We start from the raw sequence: 24,792 nt of genomic DNA on the forward strand, positions 1-24,792 counted from the left end.
AAGCTATTTTTGTTGTTATGAAAGTGGCGGAAGTATTCAAAGAGAAACAACTTGGTGACTAGTCTTTATTTCAATAGTCTAGATCTAGATCTATCGATAGATCTACTAGATATTAGATTATTTTATAATTATAGATCTACGAACATTTCCTCTTATAAATTCCAATTAATGGTAGGCTCTTGTGTAAAAAAAATGTCAGAAAATTGTACATCGAATGATAATGTAAATATTGTAAAGGTTGCAGCTGCTACCAACGACAACAAAGAGTTGAAAGACCAAAATCCAAAAGATGAAGATGGAGACGATTCCAATAAATTTGTGTACGAGACGCAACTGTTTGAATTCACTCCTATTACTTTTTTAAATGGAAGTAAGTGCATTTATTAAATGATAGATTGATAGATCAAATTGGTAGCTTTTTACCAGTTCCAAACTTAGGCTAATAAGCCTAAAATTATAATTTAAATAATTACAATAATGAATAATAAATTACAGTATTACATTACATTTACAACCTCTAATTCTAATCACTAATCTAACTATATTATAGTCTATATTTAGATCTAAGTCTATTTTAAGTATTTTTTGGAACTTGAGTTATTATCCTTAATTTAATCCTGCCTTAATAAATAAATAATTAATTAATACACATTTAATTTGCAGTGGGCACATTTGGTTTAGCAGCCAAATACTTTTTTTTTTTTTTTTGAAGGGATTATAGTTTCTATCATGTTAACCCATATTTTTTATTTTTTTCAGTGTATAATGCAGTTTGTGATTTTTACAGGCAGGCCTTGAAAACATTCTGTGATGCATGTAAAGAAAGGGTAAGTTCAGTATTTTTTAGAGCCAATCATAACAAATATTGGCAGTATAGGTCAATTTATATATCAAAGAAAACTAGCATTGTAATGTAAGAGAAATCAAAGTGCTTTTATAATCTAATTAACAAACTCCCCACTCCCTTCTTTTTCCAAAATGGAAATAATCAGAAAAACTAAAGTTTATTTTGTCATTGCTAATAACAGGATATTGTTAGATGACTTGTGTAACTGTATTTGATATATATGTGTAGTTCATAATGAATACAAATATTCATAGATTTCCAAAATGAACTTCTTTATTTTGTTAATTAGATCAAATTGTTTATGTATTTATGGTGCTATATGTATTAACTAGTGTCCCGACTTAAAAGAAGATCAGTTGCGGCAGTCCCGGCATCTAATAAGTGAACGTATCGACAAAGACATCTGTAAGATATTTGATACCTTAGAGGTTAGCTGTTTTTATGTAAATCTTGACTTCTGTTATTGAATATATTAATCATTATTATTAATATTTGTATTAGTTTGCTATAAAGTATTGACTTAAAAAAAAAATAAGATCTACTATTCAGCCTTTAGATCAAATACAATATTACTAACAATATGTTCTTTTATGGCATACCTTTTTACTAAGATTTGGAAGTTCATATTGCATAAAAGTTAACATTTTTAGTATTGCTGAAAAGATGTACTAAACTTTTTTTTTGTTTATCTCAAGTATTACTCATTAAATCAAGTGTTTGCAATACCTGAGAATGCAGTGTTGCCAGAAGACAAATGCCAGCTTGCAGCTAGAGACAAAGAACATGACATTAGTGAAATAGAGAAGAGAAAAAATGAAGTCAAAAAGAAAATAATTGCCGTAAGTATTTTATTGTCTTTGACATTGGGTTCTGATATCATGTATATCTCTCTATAAATATTCCAGATATAAATATTTATTGCACTCTCAATTTGAGTTTTTAAATTACTGTGCTATCAGTTTATTTGGAAACTCAGTAAAGTTATGCAAAAGAATCTTGAAATTCTTGGCCAGCAAAAAAAAACAAAAACTTTCCTTTCACCAGCACGACTGAACTGAGAAGTGTGGTCGAGAGGCTAAGTACGCTTGAACTTGGCTTGGCTACCTAGGAATGAGGCTCGAGGTTTGACACTTGACTCAAGAGGAGTTGTGTTTACTGAGCGTCTAAAAGGCAGCTCAGAAAACCTTCTCCCAGATACCCCCCCCCCCCCAACCGGTCCACAAACGAGATTGGACCATAGCGCTCTGAGCATGCTATAAGCATGAAAGTAGTGCTATATAAAATCTATGATTAATTAGCTGATCACACCACTATTTAAAGTGATTCAGAAGCTCCATATGCATAGGTAAGCTTCACTAACTGTGCAGGATTCGCCATTTGTGAAACAGTGTGGATTGTTGACATGATTGTAAGGGCTCTCTTTCCAACCCTGACCTATGCAATGAAGGTGCTCTCACACTTTCTTAGGGGTGGTTCTGTCTCTGTTTCATTTGATAGGAATGTGTATTTGTTTATTGATTTCATGTAGATAGAGGGTACCTAAGTTTTCTGTTTTTGTCTCTGCATTGAAGTGTTGTCCTCATGGGGATATCTTTGGTACCCTGTGGCATACTATTAGGATGAATACAAACAGGACTATAGCATACCTTTCAGCAACAAACCAATTCTAAGTGTAAGCTTACTAAAGTTTAGGACTTATAACTCCAGCAGGATTTCCTATATTTATATCTGTTGTATTTTTCTATACTAATATCCCTGCTGCAGTAAATCTTTATTGGGGAATTTCATTTATTGCAGGTAACTAAAAATAGCTAGCTTTTTTGTGTTTTGTGGAGTACAGAATATAGGAAATGTTGAAAAGCTAAATATTTCAAAAGGAATATCATAATTTTCAGCTCTGTAAAATCATATTTCTGAGCTCTGTCTCGTAGAACAAAGTAATTTTTTTATTTAGTTGGCAACAGTGATCTCAGAACATAGCATCCTTGACATTGTTTAGTTTAGCTATTTATTTCAAGAGTCTCACCTAATCTTCCTCTTTTCATTTCCTTATACATTTCTTCAAGTTACTATATATTTCCCCCACATTTCTACATATTCTTTTTTCTACCTCTTCTAGGTTTCTGTATTTTGTCTTTAAATAATGCAAACTGATTCTTTAAAATTTGTCATGCAAATACTTAATATGTTTGAGTCTAAAAAAAAAAGTCTTAAATAGTTACAAGAATATTTAAAAACATGCCCCTAACAATATCATTTTATCTGCTAATAAGCAGCATGTCAAGGCAAAGGGATTTTTTGTCTAATACTTTGGTTAAATTTGTCAAAGTTAAAAAAGACTAGAGATGTGTTATCCCCAAGTAGAGAGATATGTATCCAAATTCATAATATGCCCTACACTAGTGTTAGTGTAATACAACTGTTGTATTTCTCCATTGTGACTTCCACTTAATACTTGTATTAAAATTAGCAGAATCATCAGTCACATATTATACACTTTAATTTTTGTTATATCAAAATCTTTATTAATTTTATCACTTTATGAGGTGTATTATTTGTAGTAAATTTATATCATTAATCTTTTTTTTAATACGCTGATATAAAGTCAATTGACTTATTTCAGATGAAATATGCAAATGCCGTATTAAGTCAGCATTTAGAAAATGCTGAAGCACTACAAGGCACACTAGATACCATGTTAAAAAATATTTCTTCAAATGGTACTATTTCACAAGTCACAGGTATATTTTTTTAATGCTTTGAATATTTATTTTTAATAAGGACACTTGTTAGTTCAGTACTTGTTTGAGAATCAGAAGGTTTTAATGTTCAAATTTTGGTTTAGTTGATCTGTAATTCTGTTAGTTTATGACATGTATATCTTAAAAGCATGAGTAAAACTATGATTCCATCAGTACACAAACTCAAGAATTTTGGCGTTGTGACCAGGTTTTTCACACTGAGCTACTATATCTTATTTCTTTATTTGCACAGTGCTTCATAAATAATACCCTACAAACCTTCATGTTTTTTTTTGTTGTTTTTTTTAGCAATTTAAAAATTCACATCATACCCAACCCACCTCAGATGTTGAACAATATGTAATGTCTTTATGCTGTTCACAAAGGCCCTGACCATAACACTGCAAGCTATTTCTACTGGGACAAGATTTATTTTTTTTTAAACAAAACTATCTTCACATTCCAAAGTTACCAACTACTAGAGAGCTGCATTTGGGTCTCTATTTCAAAATTATTCTCTATTGTCTTTTTAAAATTATAATTCTGTAATTTTAATAACCATGTTATATCTTTACACAAATCTCCCAGTCCACTTGAATCATGTTTGGAACTTAATTAAAGATACAAAAATTAAATATAAAACATTCACATATTTATCACAGTAATGAAACCAATTGTTTACATGTAGAATTGAAAATTATTATCAATAATGTAAGTAAAATTCTTTCTCTTCTGTATACAAAAACAGTAACATAATTACAGTATAGTACAATTTCAATGAAAAAAAGACAGTTGTAAAATATACATTCTCAGACTAGGCTTATAATACCTCAACCTTAATGAAAGAAATGAAATAGACTTACCAGTATAATACTTTATATGCATTTAATCATTTTCCAAACCTCACATTAAAAATAAAATCAATTAAAAAGCTAAAAAATTCCATGCATTTTGTGTATCAGGGTGTCATATGGTAAATTTACATAAGATATTAAATCATTTCTATGATGTAATCAACAGTAAAAAAAAAAGTACCTATCAAATTGAGTGGCATACATTTTTTTAAATAACCAGATATCTTAAAATGACTCATGTTAAGTAGTGATGGATCACTAATTACATTTGCCTTGAGAAAACAATCTATACACTTTTGCTGTTCTAATTCAAACATTTTCATTTTCCTATTTTTCAGCCAAAGGCTTAAAAGACTGGTTGTCGTACACATCTCAGTTACTGACCCAAGAAGAAAATGCTGTGTGATTCATGATGATATTGTGTAGACATTGCAGTTAATAAAGTTTCACCCTTTTGTCTGTTTCATGTCCTACTTCATGCCCTCCTTATAAAAGAACAATTATCTTCACACATCATATTGGTTGACCATTGTTAGCTGTTACAAATGTTTCAACCATTCAATCTAGAAGTCATTTATCTGGAGGGGGGGGGGGAGGAGATGAGAAGAGATTTCAAGGGTAGATTAGGCTTAGATAAGATTATGGAAGGAATTAGTATCAGGATTATAATGTTATGTTTATGTAGAATTATGTTATAGAATATATAGTGATCTGCTAAGAATTAAATCAAAATCATATATATATATATACTAGGAGTACACACCGGCTACATCCGTTGATTTGTTCCCATGTTTTATATTGATAATTATGGCCAGAACACCCATTTCTTTTCTTTTTTTTTTTAATTGTAAGAAACTGCCACATTTTAACATTTTATGGTGCCCTTTTTCTATCTGTCTCACTCTGTTTTCACTCTCTGGAAGCCCCATTTTGTTGTCTTTTAACCTGCACATTGTAATTTCTCTGACTTAGATTTTTTACTTGATTTGGAAACACTCACTCCATTATGTCCCCCAGCATACTCACACTAATATGACTTCTCAATTCGATTTATATTATATTTCAACAGTGACTTCCCCCCCGCTTCTTTTTTTTTTCTTTTTGGTTAGTCACCCTTTTTTATTTTTTGATGTGTTGTTGTGTGTTTAGCAGTGTTTACAGAAGGCCTGATTAGGAAAGAACGTAACAATACCATCAGTTTCAGGCCTAGAAAAAAAAATTGCATTTTCCACTTTAAGCTTTCTATATAGACTGCTGTCTTTTGGGAAATACTGAAAATAAAATACAACTTTTTGATAGAGCTTGTGGTTTTTCACAGGAATAGCAGTGGTCAGGCAGGTCAAAAAAATTCTTAGTGAGCACCTAGGGCATAAAAGAAACCTGTGTGCAAAATTTTATGTAAGAAAAAAAAATATCCTATAGGTAATACTAATGCGTGAATGTAAAATGTTTATTAAAAAAAATTTGATGTAAGATGTATGGGGTATTCATGTCATAGTCATCAATGACTAACACTTTAAAATAGATTAGAACTACATCGAATTGTAAAGAGAGTTCAACAAAATCCAAAATAAAGACTTTAGAGGCCCCTATGGAGTATTACACATATATTTAAAATTGTATGAAATAAAGTAAGCCCTATAAGGCTTTTTATTATTCTTTTTTCATCTTCTAACCCTTTCATACATTTTTTGCAAGAAGTGTCACCAACAGCAACAAGATTGAATTTTTTTAAAGAAGATATTTTAATACTTTTCCACCCACGTTGTTTTATCTATCCACATTTCTCACATTAGAATGGTCAAATTTCTACTGAATGTCCATACCATCATTCTGTCTTGTGTTAATAAAGCAGGCCCGAAGTAACGTCTGTATTATATAAGATAAGATAAGAAGTCTTGCTGAGCACAAGAATAGTTTTACAAAAATCAAACCCATTACAAAAGTGCATGTGCCTTGGATACCTAGTAACACTTCTGTATCTCTCTGTCACTCCCCCTTCTTAATTTCACTTAAAATGCGATCTTTTTACTATAGGGAGGATGCATTTAGGAGTGTTAGAAAGCAAGACAACGCCTAGACTGTTGTGTGAGCTCACGGCGTTCCGCTTCATAAACATTTGGTAGTGCTTAATTTCTGACACCATTGTGGGGGGGGGGGGCTCAGCACGTAATTTAGGTGTATTATTTAGCATAAAGATCTAAATAATTGGCATGCAAATAGACAGAAAACATGTAACCATATTAATAATTAAAGTATGCACATTGCAAAATTACAAAATTTATTTTAAAATCGTGTACATTTTACGTCTAAAGAATCGCTTCAAATAAATAAAAGTGCCCTCTACTCATGAGACAGTAATTCAATGCCACTGTAGTATTCAATTATTTTCGACAATAAATTCTGTGATCGCTAATTCAGGATTTTCCTCTAAAAATGATGAGCTCAGAAAAAAAAAAGACTTTCATAAGAAAAGGAATTTTCAGATTGGACTGAATATTAATGAAAGCACATTAATGAATGTGGATGTGCAGTGGCTGAGTGTTAAAACCCATGGCTGACAAACTGGGGGTCTCGGTTCAAATCTTGGTTTGTTTGTTTTTTTTTAACTTCTGTGTCTTATATTTTCAAGATATAGGGCCCTAGCTAAAAGGATTAGATAGCTATTTATCTTTTATTGACTTACTAGATGCTGTGTATTTAAGGATTAATGAAAAATTCCCATAAATAGCAAATAACTATAAATAGCTGGCTGTTGTATCCAGTGAGCAGACTTTCAGAAATGTTCAGATTTGTGTTTTAAAAAGGTTTTTGATAATTTAAAGACTGCATCACAAACAGCAATTGGACAGCACAAAGACCTAAGTATTGTAAAAAAAAAAAATGCAAATTAAAACTCTATGGCCATGTTACATGGTCTTCCTTCAAGGAACAGTACCAGGAAAAAGAATAAGCAGACAGAGAAAGCGATGGGACAACATAAAGAATGGAAGGGCCTGCCATTGAAAGAGGTTCTATCCAAGGCAAAAGACCAAGAAGAGTGGAGAAAGACGATCGACAGTGTGGTGCCCCAAAGGTCCAAGAAACTAAGGTATAGGTGAAGGTGGTGAAGGATGATAATTTTTTGGAGAGGTAAAATCAGATATCTAAGTTATTTCGCTTGTAGCCTTTGCTCTTTAATGGTCACGCGTTGGCAAAATGAGTGGCATAAACCGCTTGGCTAATAAGCAAGGGGGCTCGAGTTTGAATCCCGATTCGAGTTAAGATGTGTTTGCTCAGCTCCTAACGGCAGCACGGAAACCTTCAACTAGATACCCCTTCCCACACCGCCCCAACAGGTCCACAAAAGAGATAGAACAAGTGCGCACTGAGCAAGCTATAGCATGACATGGTGCGCAATAAAAATTCATACAAATGCTTCTTCTTCCCTAGTGCCTTCACCTTCCCCTTAGTCTGTTGGTGCACCATACACGATTTGTCGACCGTCCTTCTCCATTCCTGTTTTGCCTTGGATAGATAGTGCCATCAGAGTATGGAATGGATAATCTGAATCTGTCAGGAAAACCACTGATTAACATGCATGAATAGATTGACACTTGAAAGCGTAGAACGTAATTATCTTCTCTTTTGAAGTAAACGAAAGTCTTATCTAGTTATCTTATATTATAAAATATAACAGACGTTACTTCTGTAATTTATAAAAAAAAATTAATTCGTGGAAGATTGAGCCGAGTGATAAATTGATTGGGAAAGATCTACATCAAGGCTGATTTTTTCTTCTTTGTTTGTTTAGAAATTAAAGATTTTATTTCGCCTTGTTCAAATCTTCAGAGACTACGCGAGACCTCTTATTTTGGGGGAAAGTGGCTTAATAGTTTTATAATTATGTAGGTCAGTGTCCTATTCCGTAAACAAAACATACGTCACATGACCCAACTATACTTTTATAAAGATTGTATCTTACAACTTCCGTAAAAAATAGATTCTAAATTCTATCAGTATCATCACTCTATCATTACTCTATGATTATGATTTCTATGTGTAGATTAGCTCCATATTTCTTATCTAAATACTTATAAATAGACCTCGTCTAGCTTTACTAAGTACAGATCTAGATTCTTGTCTTGTCTTTTTTTTAGAAATGGACACTATTGTCAAGGAAAATATTGATCCCAAAGATCTCAAAGTAAGATTTTTTTTTATAGTAATAGTACACTAAGTACAGTATACATACACTGATACAGTTCATACAGATACACTAATACAGTATACATTCATGATTCATTATACTATTATAGATATATTGTAGATTCTTATATAAGGCACACCGACTTTGGGAACTAGATCTAGGTCAAATTTTTATTTGGTGAAGAGTGAAGGGTTAACTTACAAAAAAAAAATGAAAGCAGATTCTTATTTTGCAACTAAAGTTTACTAAAACTATAGGACTATAAAAATAGCTGTGTTTCTTTGAATTACCACTCATAGTCAAGATTTTATTTTAAAATAAATTAGGTCACCTCATGCTCCTATACTGAAAGCAGTTTTTGCGCTTTCTCCTTCAGTGCACACTGAGCACCGTCAATAAACATCATAATCAATGACACTAACGAACAGTCTTTATCACTATCAATGACACTAACGAACGCTATTTTAATGTTGAAAATGCATATCAAAGGGATGTAACTCGGGGCCAGGAAATGGAGATTTTTTTGATTTATGTTGTATAGGTCTAACATTTTCTTACTTAATTTTGCTTTTGTTTTAGATTTTAAACCAAGTGTGATGTGAATATCGCTAAACATAGTGGTAATTAATGAGGGGCAGAGTTGGATATAATGTGAATGAAAAAAAAAATGTTTTATGAGTGGCACAATCCTGCTCTCTCTCTCTCTCTCTTTTTTTTTCCCTCCTTGGTGCTCTAATTATTGATTGACCAGGCTAGGTAGGTATACCTAGCATGGTATCATCAACACAGTACCAGAAAAATAAAAAAACATAGCGGGAGGGCCAATTATTGATCAATCAGGTACCAAATTAGGTCACATTCACTGAGAGGAGGCTAGATGCGTGGGGGTCAGGCAGTTGTTGTTGTTTTTTTTTTTGGGGGGGGGGTCAACTAGATTTAGGTATAGTCCTTTGTAAAGTTGAGGGTTTAGCACAGAAGGGACCAAGAGGGAAAAGTAACACTTATCTGTCTGTCTTGAGTTGGTTTAAAAAGAAATTGATATTAAAATATAACAAAATTAAAGATAACATTTTTTTGAAATACAATAACATGAAGCCGAAGTGTTCGATAGTGTACAGATATTATTCATTAGTGTACAGAGCGGAGAATAGTGTTCGTTAATGTTACCTAAATGACCTGACCCTCTTCAACATCATATTTTATTGTAACTATGCAAAGCCAAAGTGTAACCAAACAAAATACTATAGCTATTTTTATTGACAAATGGATGGTGAGTTTATAGATGTTTGCAGTTTTTTCCTAGCACTATGTTTAGTATGTAATTGCTAATAAATTATCTGTGTTAATTAAAAACTTTTTAGATTACTTGCATTAAAAGAAGTAGATTCACATCTGCAATATGTACTTTGTCAAGGCCTACTTCCACTAATATATGTATGTGTCATGCTAAATGTACCCAAGTCCTGGATAATACCATAATGACACGTACAATGACAAAATAAGATTCAGAATGCCACTTTACCGACATATAACATGTTTAATTACATTATTTTCACTATAATACAGAAAAATAGTTAGAGTCTACACTTAGACTATATATATCCAAAAAGTCCAACTGTCCTGGACTAGGAACAAAAACACACTGCCTTATCATGAGTTACATTGTTCAACAAAACATCTCACCAAACAAAAACAACCCAAAACAATAACAGTTTTGAATTCAACCACCTGAATTGCCCCCCTTCTCCTCTACAGTAAACAGGAGACCCAGGCTGACCAGAACTCAGTCCTGACATTCACGGTCACATTTGTACTCTCAAGAGTAGGTAACTCAGTAACTTCATCACATTCTGGAGTCCAATTGACCCTCGTCGGTGTCCCTTTTTTTAACAATCCAGTAATTGGAAATACTATTTCCGCGAACGCTGGAATAAATCTGCTATAAAAATTAGCAATACCTAGCAAACATCGAACCTCTTTTTTCGTTTTTGGTGCTTTTATATTTAATACCTTGTCTCTGTTATTGGGTTCTGGGTATATGTTTCCTTCACCTACAATATTACCCAAGAAAGTTATTTTAGGATACGCGATTTCGAGTTTGCTTGGCTTGATAGTAAACCCATATTCTTTTAGCCTGGACAACACTTTCTCTAGTGCTATTAAGTGTGATGACCAGTCATGCCCGAATACACAAATGTCATCAAAATAAAACACAACATTTTCCAGTCCTTTAAGAATGGTCCTAACAGTCCGATTAAAAAAACTAGGAGAATTAAGCAGACCAAACGGTAGATATTTAAATTGAAAGTGACCACTTGGTACCCTGAATGCAGTGTACTTCCTACTATTCTCTTCTATTGGTATTTGCCAGAAGCCTTTTGTTAGATCTATCTTTGTAAAAAATTTGGCACTATTAAGTTGTAAGAAAAGATCTTCTTGGTCTGGAATAGCCTCCGCGTCAAATTTGGTAACCGCGTTTAATTTCCGAAAATCTATGCAAGTACGTACTGTTGAATCTTTTTTCTTAACCAAAACGACAGGAAAGGCATAGGGCGATTGAGACTCTTCAATAATGTCCATTTCAATCATGTTCTCTATCTCCTTGTCTAAGACATCTCTCATATGAATAGGAACTGCGTATGGCCTCAGTGTAATAGGCTTTTCTGTTGTGAGCTCAATGTTGAATGATTTAACCTTCGCTTTACCCGGTATATCAGTAATTATATCTTTATACTTCTCAACTAGCGTCTGAATCTGTTCTCTTTGGGATTCGGTTAATTCAGTATTGATACTAATATGTTCCCTGGAATTTGTACTCTCAAGAGTAGGTAACTCAGTAACTTCATCCTCTTGGTTATCATCTTCCTGGTCGGTTACAAGGGACGCTATGCACGCATGTAATAATTCTTCCCCTTGACCCCCATACAATACATGAGACGCACTTCCCGAGAGTTGTAGATCACTATTTTCCTTACCCGTACATTCCGTGTTGTTTTTTTCATGATATTTTACTAATCTGTTAACATGAAGAATTTTTACTCGATTGCCTTTCTTTATTTTTACATTAAACTTGTTAATTCTTTTTTCTACTTTATAAGGCCCCTCCCAGTGCAAGGCTAACTTATTCTGTCTCTGTGGTTTCAGTAAAAGGACAGAATCACCTGTTTGAATATCTTTTTCTTTGCTATTTCTATCATAATACCTTTTATAATTTTCCTTACGTTTTGAGCTATTATTCTGAGCTATTTGACAAGCCACAGCCAGCCTACTTTTTAGGTCTAATAAATAGTCAAACACATTCTTTATTTCTGGTTCTACCTGTTGATTAGTAAAAAGATCTTTTAGAATTGACAAAGGCCCCCTGACTTTCCTTCCATACAACATTTCATAAGGGGAAATGTTAGTAGACTCATTTGGTACCTCTCTGTACGCAAACAGAAGTGCATTTATAACTCTATCCCAATTCTTAGGTTCTGCTTCGGCCGTCTTTCTCAGCATGCACTTCAAAGTCCCGTTAAAGCGTTCTACGCCCCCATTTGACATGGCGTGAAATGGTGTTGATTTAACAATCTTTATTTTAAAAAACTGACATATTTCTTTGTATAATTCGGATCTGAATTGAGATCCATTATCAGAGAGTATCTGTTCCGGGAATCCTATTCTAGTAAAAATAGCACTTAGAGCTTCTATTACTACTGGTGTTGTTGTATTAGGTAGTGGTACAGCTTCCGGCCATCTTGTTGCCAAATCAACCAACGTTAAAATGAATCTATTCTTCCGATCTGTCATTTGGAGTGGTCCTATGATATCAATAGCAACTTTAGCAAATGGAGTGGAAATAATATTCATGCGCCCTAGTTCTACCTTTCCAGCTTTTCCTGGGTGTCTACCTCTTTGACAAAGGTCACAACATTTAATGTATGTTTTTATATCTTTATCTACCCCAGGCCAAAAGAAATGCGAATATACCCGATACCTGGTTCTATTTATAGACATATGTCCCGCTAAAGGTGTAGAGTGTGCTATTTCTAATATTAGTTCACGTCTATTCGTAGGGATTACAAGTTGTCGTTCTATTACCCCAGGGGTATCTTTTCTCTCAAATTCTTTGTAAAGTAGACCTTCTTCCACTATAAATGATACCAATCCCTTTTTCTTATCTTCGACCGTTCCTGCTTTCGCTTTTTCCCATAATCTAACTAACGAACTATCATTTCTTTGATCCTCTCTAAAATCACTGTCCAATTCCATCCATTTACTTAAACCAATCCTGTCATTATCTTCCGATTTGACCCTATTGTCTTCTGCTTTCGCCATTGCCCTAGTAACAGCATTCCCATATAAAAATGCTTTAGCCTGATCAACATTTCCAATAATAATATCTGCTATTGGGTCCTTGAACATGGCCGCTACAAAGACTCCTTTTAAAAATGGAGTATCAATGTCTATCCAAGCAAGTGGATACTGAAAAGTTTGTCCATCTATTAATTTTAAAGTGAAAAACCCATCTATCTTCTGACTTTCTTCTATCAAACTTTCTCGGACCCCAATTATGCTCGCCCCCGTATCTCGTAGGACAGATACCCTTCGATCTCCTAACAATCCCTCCACTATTTTCAATCCACCAACTGATTTATCTTTATAATCCAAAAAATTAAATGTATCAGTGTGACATGCAAACAATCCCACTTGTTGCCCCCTTTCTGGTAATACTCTTAGTCATTGCTGTGTTGGACCTCTATTCTCATTTATCTTTACCCGACACCATCGAGCAATGTGTCCGCCCTTTCCACATCTATAGCATATCACTTGTGTACCCTCTGTGTTTATATTATTCGGGCGACGACTGTTAGATTGACCAGTGGCACCAAAAGCTACATATGGGATATCGTTGCTAGTTACTTTGTTACTTCCCTTTACAATATGTGTGGAGCCTTTCGTGGCATCTCTAAATTGATCAATACAGTCTAAGACCTCTTGGGCTGAAGTAGGCTTTCGTAGCAAAATATCTTTCAGGGCCTCAGAAGATAGCACACTGTAAAGTCTGTCTCTCATTATAAGGTCAATTATACCGTCTACTGTCATTGGTGTTTGTGATGTTTTAAGCCAGTTGTCAAATGTCCTTTTCAAATGGACATAAAAATCTTTCATGTCGTCCGTCTTTGGGGAAAGTTCATGCCACAGTGTTCGGCAGGCTTCTTCTGTGAGTTGGGCTTGTTTTAGGAGCTCCCCCTTAACAAAATCATAGTCAGTGTTATGTATCAGTTTTGTTTGTATCATAAACAATTTTAGTTTTTCATTTAACTTGTGAGTGAGGACAAGTGGCCATCTTGTCTTGGGTATGTCGTTAGCAGTAGCAGTCGTTTCAAACAGTTCTAAGTAGAATAACAAGTCCTCGTTGTCTGTCATGCATTTTAGGTTTTTGTCTAACTGTTTACTCTGTTGGGGGTTGTCGTTAACTGTCATGTCTTTCTTATCCATTTCATGTTGTCTTGCTAGTTGTTTGTCCTCCATCTCTCTTATATGTCTTCTCTCCTCCGCTTCCCTTGTCAGTCTATCTAAGTCAATTTTCTGTTGGGCCTCTATAAATTTCTTTAACGTTTTGCCCTTAAACCCCAACATCTGAGCCTGGGCTACTATCTCCTCAAATGGACGAGGTATAAACTCTGACATTTTCCTACAGCAGTGTCCTTTATTACAATATTACCTCACAAAATGATATACATACAAAAACAATTAAAGCAAAATTAAAATAATACTAATACCTCTGCTCATACTTATGTTGTTCAACTGGTACTCCAACAGGTTAAAGACAATAGTCCAAGGTTATCCAATAATGTGATTTCTCTTAGTCTATTTCAGGTAGATAATCCAACAGGTAATCCCAACATGGCTTTATACCTACGCGCGGTACCGGTACTTGGAATGTATCACATAAGTTAAATTCATATAAGTATTATATCCAGCAGTAGCTTCTTCAGTATAATCCTAATAGAATGTACCACAAAAGTTAAATTCATATAAGTATGAGATCCAGCAGCAGCTTCTTCAGTATAATCCAAGGAATGAGCGTATTGGTAATCCAATTATGAGGAACGAAATTGGCCATGCATATACACTTATGTTTAGACGTACGAGGGGGTGCTACTATTACTTGCTAATAGTGAACACATTCGGCATGTTAAATCATTATTATTAGATAGTAACAGCCTAAAATACAGACGACGAGTTTCCGCTCCTTATGGACTTGAACTCTTTCATTAGTACACACTTGGAGATATGCGCTGTCTGGGTGCAGCAGATACTTCAGTTTACTGTACTCAGAGATATGCGTTGTCTGGGTGCAGCAGATACTTCAGGTTACTGTACTCAGCGATATGCGTTGCCTGGGTGCAGTAGATACTTCAGGTTGCAGTACTGAGAGATATATGCTGTCTGGATACAGCAGATACTTCACTGGAGATTGATGCAGCCATCGCATGTAGTTGTTTTGGACGGGCCCCCAAAATGTCAAGGCCTACTTCCACTAATATATGTATGTGTCATGCTAAATGTACCCAAGTCCTGGATAATACCATAATGACACGTACAATGACAAAATAAGATTCAGAATGCCACTTTACCGACATATAACATGTTTAATTACATTATTTTCACTATAATACAGAAAAATAGTTAGAGTCTACACTTAGACTATATATATCCAAAAAGTCCAACTGTCCTGGACTAGGAACAAAAACACACTGCCTTATCATGAGTTACATTGTTCAACAAAACATCTCACCAAACAAAAACAACCCAAAACAATAACAGTTTTGAATTCAACCACCTGAATTGCCCCCCTTCTCCTCTACAGTAAACAGGAGACCCAGGCTGACCAGAACTCAGTCCTGACATACTTATAGTCTTTTCTTTTATAGTCTCTCTCTCTCTCTCTGTCTGTCTCTCTCTCTCTCTCTCTCTCTGATTTTGCTGAAGAAGAAAACTGCATGCCTACATTTATAAATTCATTTTCAATTGCTTAATGAGAAATGAAGATGCCTAGTAATCTTCAGATTGAAGGCATTAACCTTAAAACAAATTTATTTCTGAAATTGAAATTTGATGACCTTTCCCATCCCCTATAATATGCATGTGAAGTGCCCAATAAAGAGATGCGTGCAAGCATTTTTATTTTTAAAAAATTATTAAGAATAAACTGAGAATAAATGCTTGATACAAAACATTTCTAATTAAAAAAATCAAATCTTATCTGCTTTATTTCATTTCTATTTTTGTGGTGATGCGACCTTGGTGAAATTATTTAGTCTGTGGTCTCAAGGAGGTTGGGAATCACTGTAGTTCACTATAGTTTATAGATAAGAGATAGAGTCTAGATCTCGAAATTGATTTTTTATAATATCATTACTCATCTATAATGTCCATGCGATATGCATTATTAGGTAGTGTCCATTTTTACTTTTAATTTACATACACATTAACACTAATAATTTCATTATCATTATGATAAACTACATCTCTGGGTCTAATTATTTTCAGCTGTCATTTGTTAGTAAATAAAGTCCTTTTTCAAACTTTTCTTTACCCACACACATAGTCAGTACAAGATGACAGGTCAGATTTCAGTGCCGTCACTTTTATAAAGCCCATTATAAACCATTAGATGAAAAGAGAGCTTCGTAGACAAGATGAGAATAAACCCTTAATGTCTGCAATCATTGTTAGGTCATAATAACCAGACACTTTCCTTTTTTGTGTCCGCATTTCAGAACTATTTCACATAGATATATGATAGAAGCAAAAATACTAGAAAGAAAAGGATAGCTTTTACTCTAGGCTAAACCTGTAAAAGTAAAGTTCCCCTTTCAGACCTTGTGGTCTATAGGGCAGATGATGTAAAGGTCATCTGTTTCTGTGGCCTAGGGTTAACAAGGGTGTCATGTGGCCAGCACAACGACCTACCGCCTTTACTTTTCCCTAACTAATGTCAGGTACCCATTAGAGCTTGGTGGACTCAGAGGCACCCGAAGATCCTGAAATTAAAAATCCCAGTCTTCACGAGGATTTGAACCCCAGTCCCCTGTTCGAAAGCCAAGTGCTTCACCGCTCAGCCACAGCGCCTCCAGGCTAAACCTGCCTTAGACTTAATTCCAGAAGATTAGGATAAATACATTTGCTTTGCCTCTTCAAATGAAACAAGGAATCTTTTCATATTAATCAACCATATTTTAGACTAAGCTTAATTAATCTCACTAATATGATCTTGTACTTTTTAATATCTAGAACATAATATAGTTGAATTTTTCAGGTTATTAGCATATAAATGTACTCTTAATGTTGACATAATTGCACAAAAACACTTTATAACAATTGCACAAGGGATGTCTATGAGGTATCTATAACTCACAGTTCACGAAAGCAGCGCAGAGTTGTTTTGTTTTTTTCATTCTAAAATGCTGAATAAAATAGAAACAGACTCTAAAATACTTTTTATAAATCCATGAGTGCCATTAAAGGTAACATTTCTATGTATTTTTTTTAAATGTAGAAATTTAGACATTCCATTTTTTTTATTTTTTTTTTATAGAGCTTTGAGGTACTGTACATTGAGCAGCAACGCAGAGGTTATGTGAGTGAAAAAACACAGTTTGATTATGCTTGGTGTCTAGTGCGCAGTAGATATATCTCAGACATGCATAAAGGAATAGAGCTGTTGAAAGGTAAATAATTAAAAATTAACATTGTCATTTAAAAGTGATTTTATTAAAAATGTTTACTATTAAAAGAAAAACAAATTATTATCTCATTTCTTTTCAAATTCTTAAAAATCTAAGATTTTTGCTATTTCTTGACAGATTTATTACGTTCAGCAAAAGATGACTTAAGCAAACGTGATTATCTATATTACATAGCCATTGGATTTGTCAGGATAAAGGTATGTCCTTTCAGCAGTCATATTATGATTGATATTACAAATTTCCAGTTGTATTTTATTTTGCCTTTGAATTTTTTTTTTAAGTTAAGAATAAAACCAATATTATTAATTTTGCTAAATCAGTATTTTAAATCTTTTTATTTTTTATTTATAATTTTTTTTGCGTAAAAATTTAAACTTAAGCTTTAGCTCCACAGGTATAGAAAGAAAATTTCTGGTAGCTTTTATTTCATTTTAAGTTTATTAACATAAGAATTTTTGAAGAAACATTTTTATTTCTGGTAAACTGTTCATTTCTACAAGTTATGCTTTTCATACTTTATACATATGATGATAAAACTCTTTTTACTCTCTAATGCCAGGAATATGAAAGTGCCCTAGAATACACAGAGGCAATACAAAAGATAGAGCCTGAAAATAAACAAGCCAAAGAACTACAGAGCTACATCAAGCAGAAATTAAAATCTGGTGAGTCAGCTGTTGAATGCTAAACCAGTGTTTTCCAAACCACTTTTTTTGTTTGTTTTTTTAATTCAGTTTAGTTTGTCACAAATTCTACAAGAATGTGTAGATATCTATCAGTAAAAAATTCCTAAATGCAGCTTAATTTTTTTTTTCTGGAGACTTCCAAAGTTTTAAATAAAGCCACCACTATTAGCATGAAATAAAAGTCTAACCCGTCCTGACCCTTTGCTAATTCAAAACAAAAGAGTTCTGGGTTGAGGCTAATTAGTGAGGTTCAGTTATATAGAATTGGAGAACCTCTGCTCTGGTATAATGTATTAACTCTAAAACATATATTTAAATTTTCTTGATTTAATACATTCTATAAATGAATCATTTCTTTATAAATGATTATGAGACAAAAATGTGACTTCTCCTTGTTAGTAATCACTGATATTTGGTAATGCCTTGTTTACTCCAGACGGCCTAATTGGCATGGCCATTGTAGGTGGAGCTGCTCTGGCTGTTGGAGGAATAATTGGTGCTACTGTGGCTGCCATGAGGAAGAAAAAATCTAATCAATGAATTGGTTCTAGTTTAGAAATGGCCTAACATTACAGTGGTCATCTGCGAGTAGTCAGAAGGAAATCCTAATTCAACTGTTGCATTTAAAAATCTCTTTTATGACCTTTTTGAAAAATGATTATTAAAAAACAATCATTGAAAAAAAAAAAAGAAGAAAAAAAAACTTCTGAACTCAAAGTAATCTCTTTCAAGATGCTATTTCTTTATCAATAAATTTAAACTTAAAGAGACAAAGTCCTAGTTGCATTTGTTTTCTTTATATTATTAAATGTTATGATCTTTTGTTTTATAGCATTAAACATTATGCTCTTTTGTTATAACATTATATTATGCTATTTTGTTACACCGTTAAATTTTATATTGTTAATGTTGTTTTATTTTACCATTATATCAGTATTTCTCAAACTTTTACCAATGTCACCCTCCTAGACAAAACAAACATGTTTTTGCGCCCTTAGCCTCCCACATTGGGTATGGGAGGGTTTTAAGAATGTAATTAACGAGAAAAGAAAAAGACATTAAATTATAATATAATTGTTCAGATTTTCTTTGCATATATATTTTTAAATATTTTCGTAATTCAAATTTATGTAATACATTTTTATTAAATCTTGACCATTAAGTCTTTTTTTATAATTAAATCTAGTCCTCTTAGTCTTTTTTTTTTTTTTTTTTTTTCAGAAATAGTGTTTCCTTGATAATTTTTAAAAAGTTTTTTATAGTATAGAAAAGGTATTTTCAGGGAGTAGCGAAGAGATAGCAGGTTTTATCAAGCCAGAAAGGATGTCTAGCGGAGCACTAAAAGATCCCTGAGCAGGGTCTTTTGTAGAGCCCCTGCAACAAGCCTCTTCCTTTGTTCTGAGCATGTGAAATTCATTCTCCTGGCATTTACAAACCTTTTTCTCATAATAAGAAGAGCACATGTTTTTAAAAAAGTTATTATAGAAAGAATTGGAGGGATATAACTGCTTTCTTGAAATAGAACTGAGAAATACATTTTCCTGGCATTTAGAGCACCCTGTTCTTCCTAATCATTTAAAAAAAATATGTGAATAAAATTAATTCAAATGAAGAAGGACGTAGCACTGGCCAATATTATTATTTGAGAAACATTTGAAGTATATTTAGCACATGTATGTCTGTAATGGGTGTGATCATCTTAATGTTAAGTGGGCGACTTCTATCTATCAATACTATATCAAAGCATCTTGTTGATCAAGAAACATGAAAAGGACCAAGATGTCTGTGTGTAGTCGCTCAATGAATTCTTTATGTTGTGTATGTTCTATTTATGTGAATGTCTCTGTTGTGTTGTTTTTATATGAGAAAATAGTCCTTGTAATCACAACAAATTTCCATAAGAATCAATAAAGCAGTCTTAGTCTTAAGTAAGACAATTTGTTGCTGACTTTTTTATTTATTTTTGTTTTTGCTATATGAAAGTCATCTACATATTGATGTTTGATGGTCAGGTGAGTTTTGACCATTCTGACATAATTAAGTCAAGGTGAATCAAATTAGCTGAGATGTTTTGAAATGTCTTCTTCAAAATGTTTGGATTTGTTATTATTGCAGATGCCTCTCACAAAAACAATATACATTTTAAAATGTCCTGCTTAAAATATTTTAATTTTGAAACATTTATAATCATTTTATTTTGCTTGGTTAATATACATGAATTTATTTTTAAAAAGTTGAAAATTTTAAAAAACTTATTTATATATTAGGTGAAATTAGTGCTTTAAGTCAAAGCCTTAACAGCAAGATTACCCAATGAGAAAAAAATATTTGGGATGAAAAGATAAAATGATTAATCAGGCCATCATATCCCTCCCCCTCCATTTTTGCACCCCACAGTTTGAGAAATGCTGTTTAATTTTTTCATCATAGGGTATTTGTTATGTTTAGTGAATGTTATTTTGTTTTGTTTTTTTAATTGATGAGTTTATAAAAACTTTTGTGGACTACATGGGTAAGGGAAGTAATCAAATGGACATGTCTGCTACTGATTGCTGGGCTTCACTTTAAAAGTTCTTTACTTTAAAATATAAGAAGAAATTTAAAAAAATTGAAAATAAAGCCAACACTCAAATGAACTGCAGATCTATTGCACCCTTTTGTTATTAATAAAACATATATTCATCTCCACAAATTTTGTCTTAGTACAAAGATAAGGACAGAAGTGTTTGTATTTGATAACAGTCAGGCTATCAATATTAATGATACATTATGTGTCTTTTGTGAAAGTAAGATGTCCACAGTAGCCTAGCAAGGGCTCATTAGATTTATTTGTTTATTTCATTGTATTTAATATTTTTCTTATAGACAATTCAATTTTCAACAAATTTCTGCTGTGAATTTTTTTTTTCTACGTTGAATCTCTCCTATATTATATCGTGTGCTAAAAGTTGTAACATTGAATTGTGTTTCATTTCCATTCCCAGATGGCTTACTGGGCATGGCTATAGTCGGTGGGGCTGCTCTGGCACTTGGTGGCATTATTGGGATTACACTAGCAGTAAAGAAATGAAGACTGGTTAACACCACATCACAAATATACACATAGTCATTCCTGAAAGACCTAGAAAAAAAGACTTGTACTTTCTGCACTGTTTTTTTAGCTTTCATTCATCACATTGTTTATTGTGATTTGGTGACTAGAAATTTGTGATTTGTGAATCTAGAAATTTGTGATTTGTGAATCTAGAAATGAAAAATGTGTAGCTGGAAGTGGAGGTCTGTGTGTGCATGTCTTTTTATTTATTTATTTATTTCTCAAAATTGTTACTTGTTTTTCCATGATGGAAAGTTTTTTAAAGATATGAACATAGTTTTTTGTTTGCTTACATGTTTCAGATGTTCTTTCAGAACTGAAGATTATTACATCCTAGCACAAACCTCCCACAGCATGGGGTAGGGCAAGGTTCAAACCTTGGACTGTCAGTCCAGAACACATACCTAATGCCCATGATAGATTTTATAGATTGTTGGGTCAAAAAGGTTTAGCTTTAGTAGTTTACTGTGAGAAAGAAAGTTCTGGTTCCAGGGTCTGTAAAATGTTTGTAAAATGTTTTACATCTTTTGGATGTTCCTTCAGAGTTGAAGATAATTTACTTCTTAGTCCAAACCTCCCGCAGGATGGAGGGGGATGGGAGCAGGCAGGGTTTGAACCCAGAACTATCGACAAGTTTGAACAACAGTCCAGCGTGCAAACCGCACAACCAGGCAGCCATGTCTGGTAGATACTAGGAGGACATTCTTTAACCAACGACACATAAATGGGCACATGATATCTGTATGGAGAGTAATGGTGGTGGGTCATTGTGCTAAACATAAACTATTAGTGTTTTTTTTTAGGGAAACAGAAAGAACTTTTCTATGCTTTCTCTATTGACTCGAAAGAGAAACTTGCATAAAAATATAGTTGAGTCACTATACTCATCCGAAATCTATTTATTATCTGTGACAAAGCTATACATTTTAATACATTTTTTTTTAATTTGGATTATACTTACATTAAGTCATGAATGGGGAAAGCTATAATTTGTAATTTAAGTATATGTTTAAAATAACAATAAGTAACGTAATTATTAATATTGCTGAATTTGTTGCACATTTATTAATATTGCTGAATTTGTGTAAATTTTCTAGAAAATTAGAATTCCTCCCCTACTGTTCCTCGCCCAGTCATCTGCTTCAAGACACACCCTTATTTTGAAACTAAAAGTTCCTAACTTGCAATGGCCACAAAAAGTTTTGCATTTTTATTATCATTCTTATTGTTTGGTTCTGTTGGGAAAAGACATGCTATTTTATTTTTTTGTTAGAATCATGAATTTTAAAATTTTTTTTTACTTATCTATATATTACTGTTTCAAATAGACTGCAATAAAACAATGTCAAAACTCTTTTCCTGTTACAGTAAAGTGTGAAGAAATATAATGAAAAATGATGTACATTTGCATACCATAACAGAGACTGTGTAAGAATTGTTTTGAATAGGTTTGAACTAAATGAAATGTTTGTATATTTTGTTAACTTTGGCACATATGTCTAAGTAGTGTTGAGGTGTCGACAATTCTGTTGGGAAGTTTATGAGTCTGCTGTGAGTTTTAATTATAAATAACACTAACAACAGAATTAAGAGAATAAGTTAATCTTGCTTTTTATGAATATGATAATTTACACAAGAAGGGCACAGTCCACTGTCATGGAATCTAAGAAAATATGTCCTTTCCTAAGCACTACTGTACTATTTCTGGGCACGACATGTCGTAAATTGTGCTAATGTCAAAAACCTTTAATATAAAAAAATATATCTGTTCTAAGTTTTTAATGTATCCTCGCATCACTAAAGAAATCCCAGATTAGTCTCAACCTCTATGCATCTAACTATTTAGTCATTACAGTATGTAAAGAGAGTTTGATACCACCATGAAATCAAAGCTCACTTTGTAAGGGTTAAGAGGCACCTTTATAACTTGACACTCAATCAGCTGTTGTTGAAGCAATGATTGGACTTTAAAGACATAAAGTTATCACTATTTCCATCCTATAGGACAGAGCAGTTAAACTGTTAGACACTGTACCTTCCCCTTATAACTTGTAAAGAATCTTTTTGAAATTATCCAAGCTGTTGTTCTTAAAGGATATGCTCTAAATATGTCAATATTTCATTAAAACTTTAAAAAAAACACTTTACTTTGGTATTTTTCTTTTTTTTTTTTTATTGTGAAATGACAATAATCATGATAAATTATTACAATAAATAATAATTTTTGTTTGCGCTGAAAGATGCATTAGGTAAGAAATTAAATATCTCAATGAGCTCTGGTGTTCTGCCAAATAAAGTTTTAAATCATTGAAATAGTTCGTTTCACTTTTTGTTTCCATTAGTTTTCACTGTGTGATAATAATATAAAAAAAAAGTTTTTAAAATCAATTCCTTCTTTATATGAAGCTGATAGTGGTCAATCATTTCATATTCTATTTATTTTTTCTAATGCTTCATTATTCTAGTGAGGGGCACAACATGGCCTAAATTGTGCCGATGTGCCAAAAATAAAAAAAAACAACATCTTTCTAGTGAACTACTTCTATTACAGTCCAGATAATTATTTTACAAGGGCATAAGGACTGGAAGTTAATGCCTACTTAAGACAATGTTGTAAAATGTTCATGTAGTCTTTATTTATTCAAGTCTTTACTGAATACAAAGAATCAGAGTCTACTGCAATTATTACTGCTGTAGACATGTTTTTAAACAAATAGACTTAGCCAAATTTAATTTTAAAATAACTATATTTTGCAAAATTATAACTGTTAATCCAAAGATTTCACAGTGTAGCCAATTAAGTAGTTTTTTTTTACCCAAAGATCTCAAATTTCTAGGAAAATTGTTAGGGCCGTTTTTAAAATGCCATCCAACCAATTTCCAGCTTTTTGAAGCCATAAAGAAAATACAAACTAATTGTAGGAATTGTATCAACAGAACAAAGAATGTTGGTTTCTAACATTTTAAGTTTATCTTGAACTTGAATTGTATTTTAGTAATCTGTATGTAGCCTACATGAAACATAGGCATGTAAAGTTGATGTGTACATCACAAACAGGGGCAATAATAAGACCATCTGGCAAAAAATATTGATAATGTACACTGTTGCAATATTCTATCACAGTTAAGCTTATAGTGCATCAGGCAAATATAGGCTAACTTAATACAATAGTCTTTATAACATTTCTATACAGTATTTGTTAACATGTAATTTAGAAAAATGTACAATTACAGTAAATCATGAATACATGAGTTATTCAAAATTTTAAAATGTAATAGAAAAATAAATGTGGAAAAAATAATAAGACAACTATTTCCCTGGAGGTGCTGATTTCATGGGGCCAGATTTTCTACCTGCTTTAGGGCTTTTCTTCTTGCCAGATTTGGGAGATGTTTTTGGCTCTTCTTTGATAGGTCTGTCTTGGGGCTCTCGTTTTTTACTGGAAGATTGCTCAGTCTGTTTCACATCACAGCGTGCTCTTAAATTTTCCCAAGCTTTCGGAAAACCTAGAGTTATTCTGTAGAAAAAACTAAGCAAGTTATTTCAAGTAAAGCCAACAAGATGGTGGGTTAAAATTTTAATTTCACATAATTTTACATGAACTTGCCACCCTATGCTAACCCTAACAGTGTTGGAGGACCT

The 24,792-nt window shown here is 32.9% G+C and overlaps 3 protein-coding genes across 4 annotated transcripts in view; 2 read left to right on the forward strand and 1 right to left on the reverse strand.

Annotated features, from left to right (window-relative positions):
- Window positions 1-13: 13 nt before the first annotated feature.
- Window positions 14-4,897, forward strand: LOC106057194 (protein MIS12 homolog). Its single transcript, XM_013214295.2, has 6 exons — window positions 14-370; window positions 760-827; window positions 1,180-1,275; window positions 1,543-1,686; window positions 3,471-3,588; window positions 4,781-4,897. The coding sequence occupies exons 1-6, from the start codon at window positions 169-171 to the stop codon at window positions 4,846-4,848; spliced, it is 696 nt and encodes a 231-aa protein (XP_013069749.2). The 5' UTR covers window positions 14-168; the 3' UTR covers window positions 4,849-4,897.
- Window positions 4,898-8,401: 3,504 nt separating this feature from the next.
- LOC106057172 (mitochondrial fission 1 protein-like) lies at window positions 8,402-23,644 on the forward strand. Of its 2 annotated transcripts, none has more exons than XM_056012086.1 (5): window positions 8,402-8,628; window positions 17,219-17,351; window positions 17,487-17,566; window positions 17,929-18,034; window positions 21,040-23,644. In XM_056012086.1, exons 1-5 carry the CDS (start codon window positions 8,584-8,586, stop codon window positions 21,123-21,125), a joined length of 450 nt encoding a protein of 149 aa, XP_055868061.1. In that variant the 5' UTR covers window positions 8,402-8,583; the 3' UTR covers window positions 21,126-23,644. The 2 variants fall into 2 exon arrangements, with proteins under 2 accessions (XP_055868061.1, XP_013069716.2); XM_013214262.2 differs by lacking the exon at window positions 21,040-23,644 and adding an exon at window positions 18,492-20,550.
- Window positions 22,074-24,792, reverse strand: part of LOC106057171 (leucine-rich repeat protein soc-2 homolog) — a 37,439-nt gene continuing 34,720 nt past the window's right edge. The window contains exon 11 of the mRNA XM_056012085.1: window positions 22,074-24,667. Within this exon, the coding sequence (XP_055868060.1) occupies window positions 24,460-24,667 (208 nt within the window). The 3' untranslated portion in view covers window positions 22,074-24,459. The remainder of the gene's footprint in view (window positions 24,668-24,792) is intronic.

Source organism: Biomphalaria glabrata, chromosome 15 (genome assembly GCF_947242115.1).
Source record: "Biomphalaria glabrata chromosome 15, xgBioGlab47.1, whole genome shotgun sequence".
In the NCBI taxonomy this organism is placed as follows: Eukaryota; Metazoa; Mollusca; class Gastropoda; family Planorbidae; genus Biomphalaria; species Biomphalaria glabrata.

Excerpts from the sequence above, each read along its gene's own strand:
- LOC106057194 (XM_013214295.2), top strand. The coding sequence starts at position 169 with ATGGTAGGCTCTTGTGTAAAAAAAATGTCAGAAAATTGTACATCGAAT. Across the intron at positions 828-1,179 it reads GTGATGCATGTAAAGAAAGG|TGTCCCGACTTAAAAGAAGA; the intron begins GTAAGTTCAGTA and ends TGTATTAACTAG. Across the intron at positions 3,589-4,780 it reads TACTATTTCACAAGTCACAG|CCAAAGGCTTAAAAGACTGG; the intron begins GTATATTTTTTT and ends CCTATTTTTCAG.
- LOC106057172 (XM_013214262.2), top strand. The coding sequence starts at position 8,584 with ATGGACACTATTGTCAAGGAAAATATTGATCCCAAAGATCTCAAA. Across the intron at positions 17,352-17,486 it reads AGGAATAGAGCTGTTGAAAG|ATTTATTACGTTCAGCAAAA; the intron begins GTAAATAATTAA and ends ATTTCTTGACAG. Across the intron at positions 18,035-18,491 it reads CAAGCAGAAATTAAAATCTG|ACGGCCTAATTGGCATGGCC; the intron begins GTGAGTCAGCTG and ends TGTTTACTCCAG.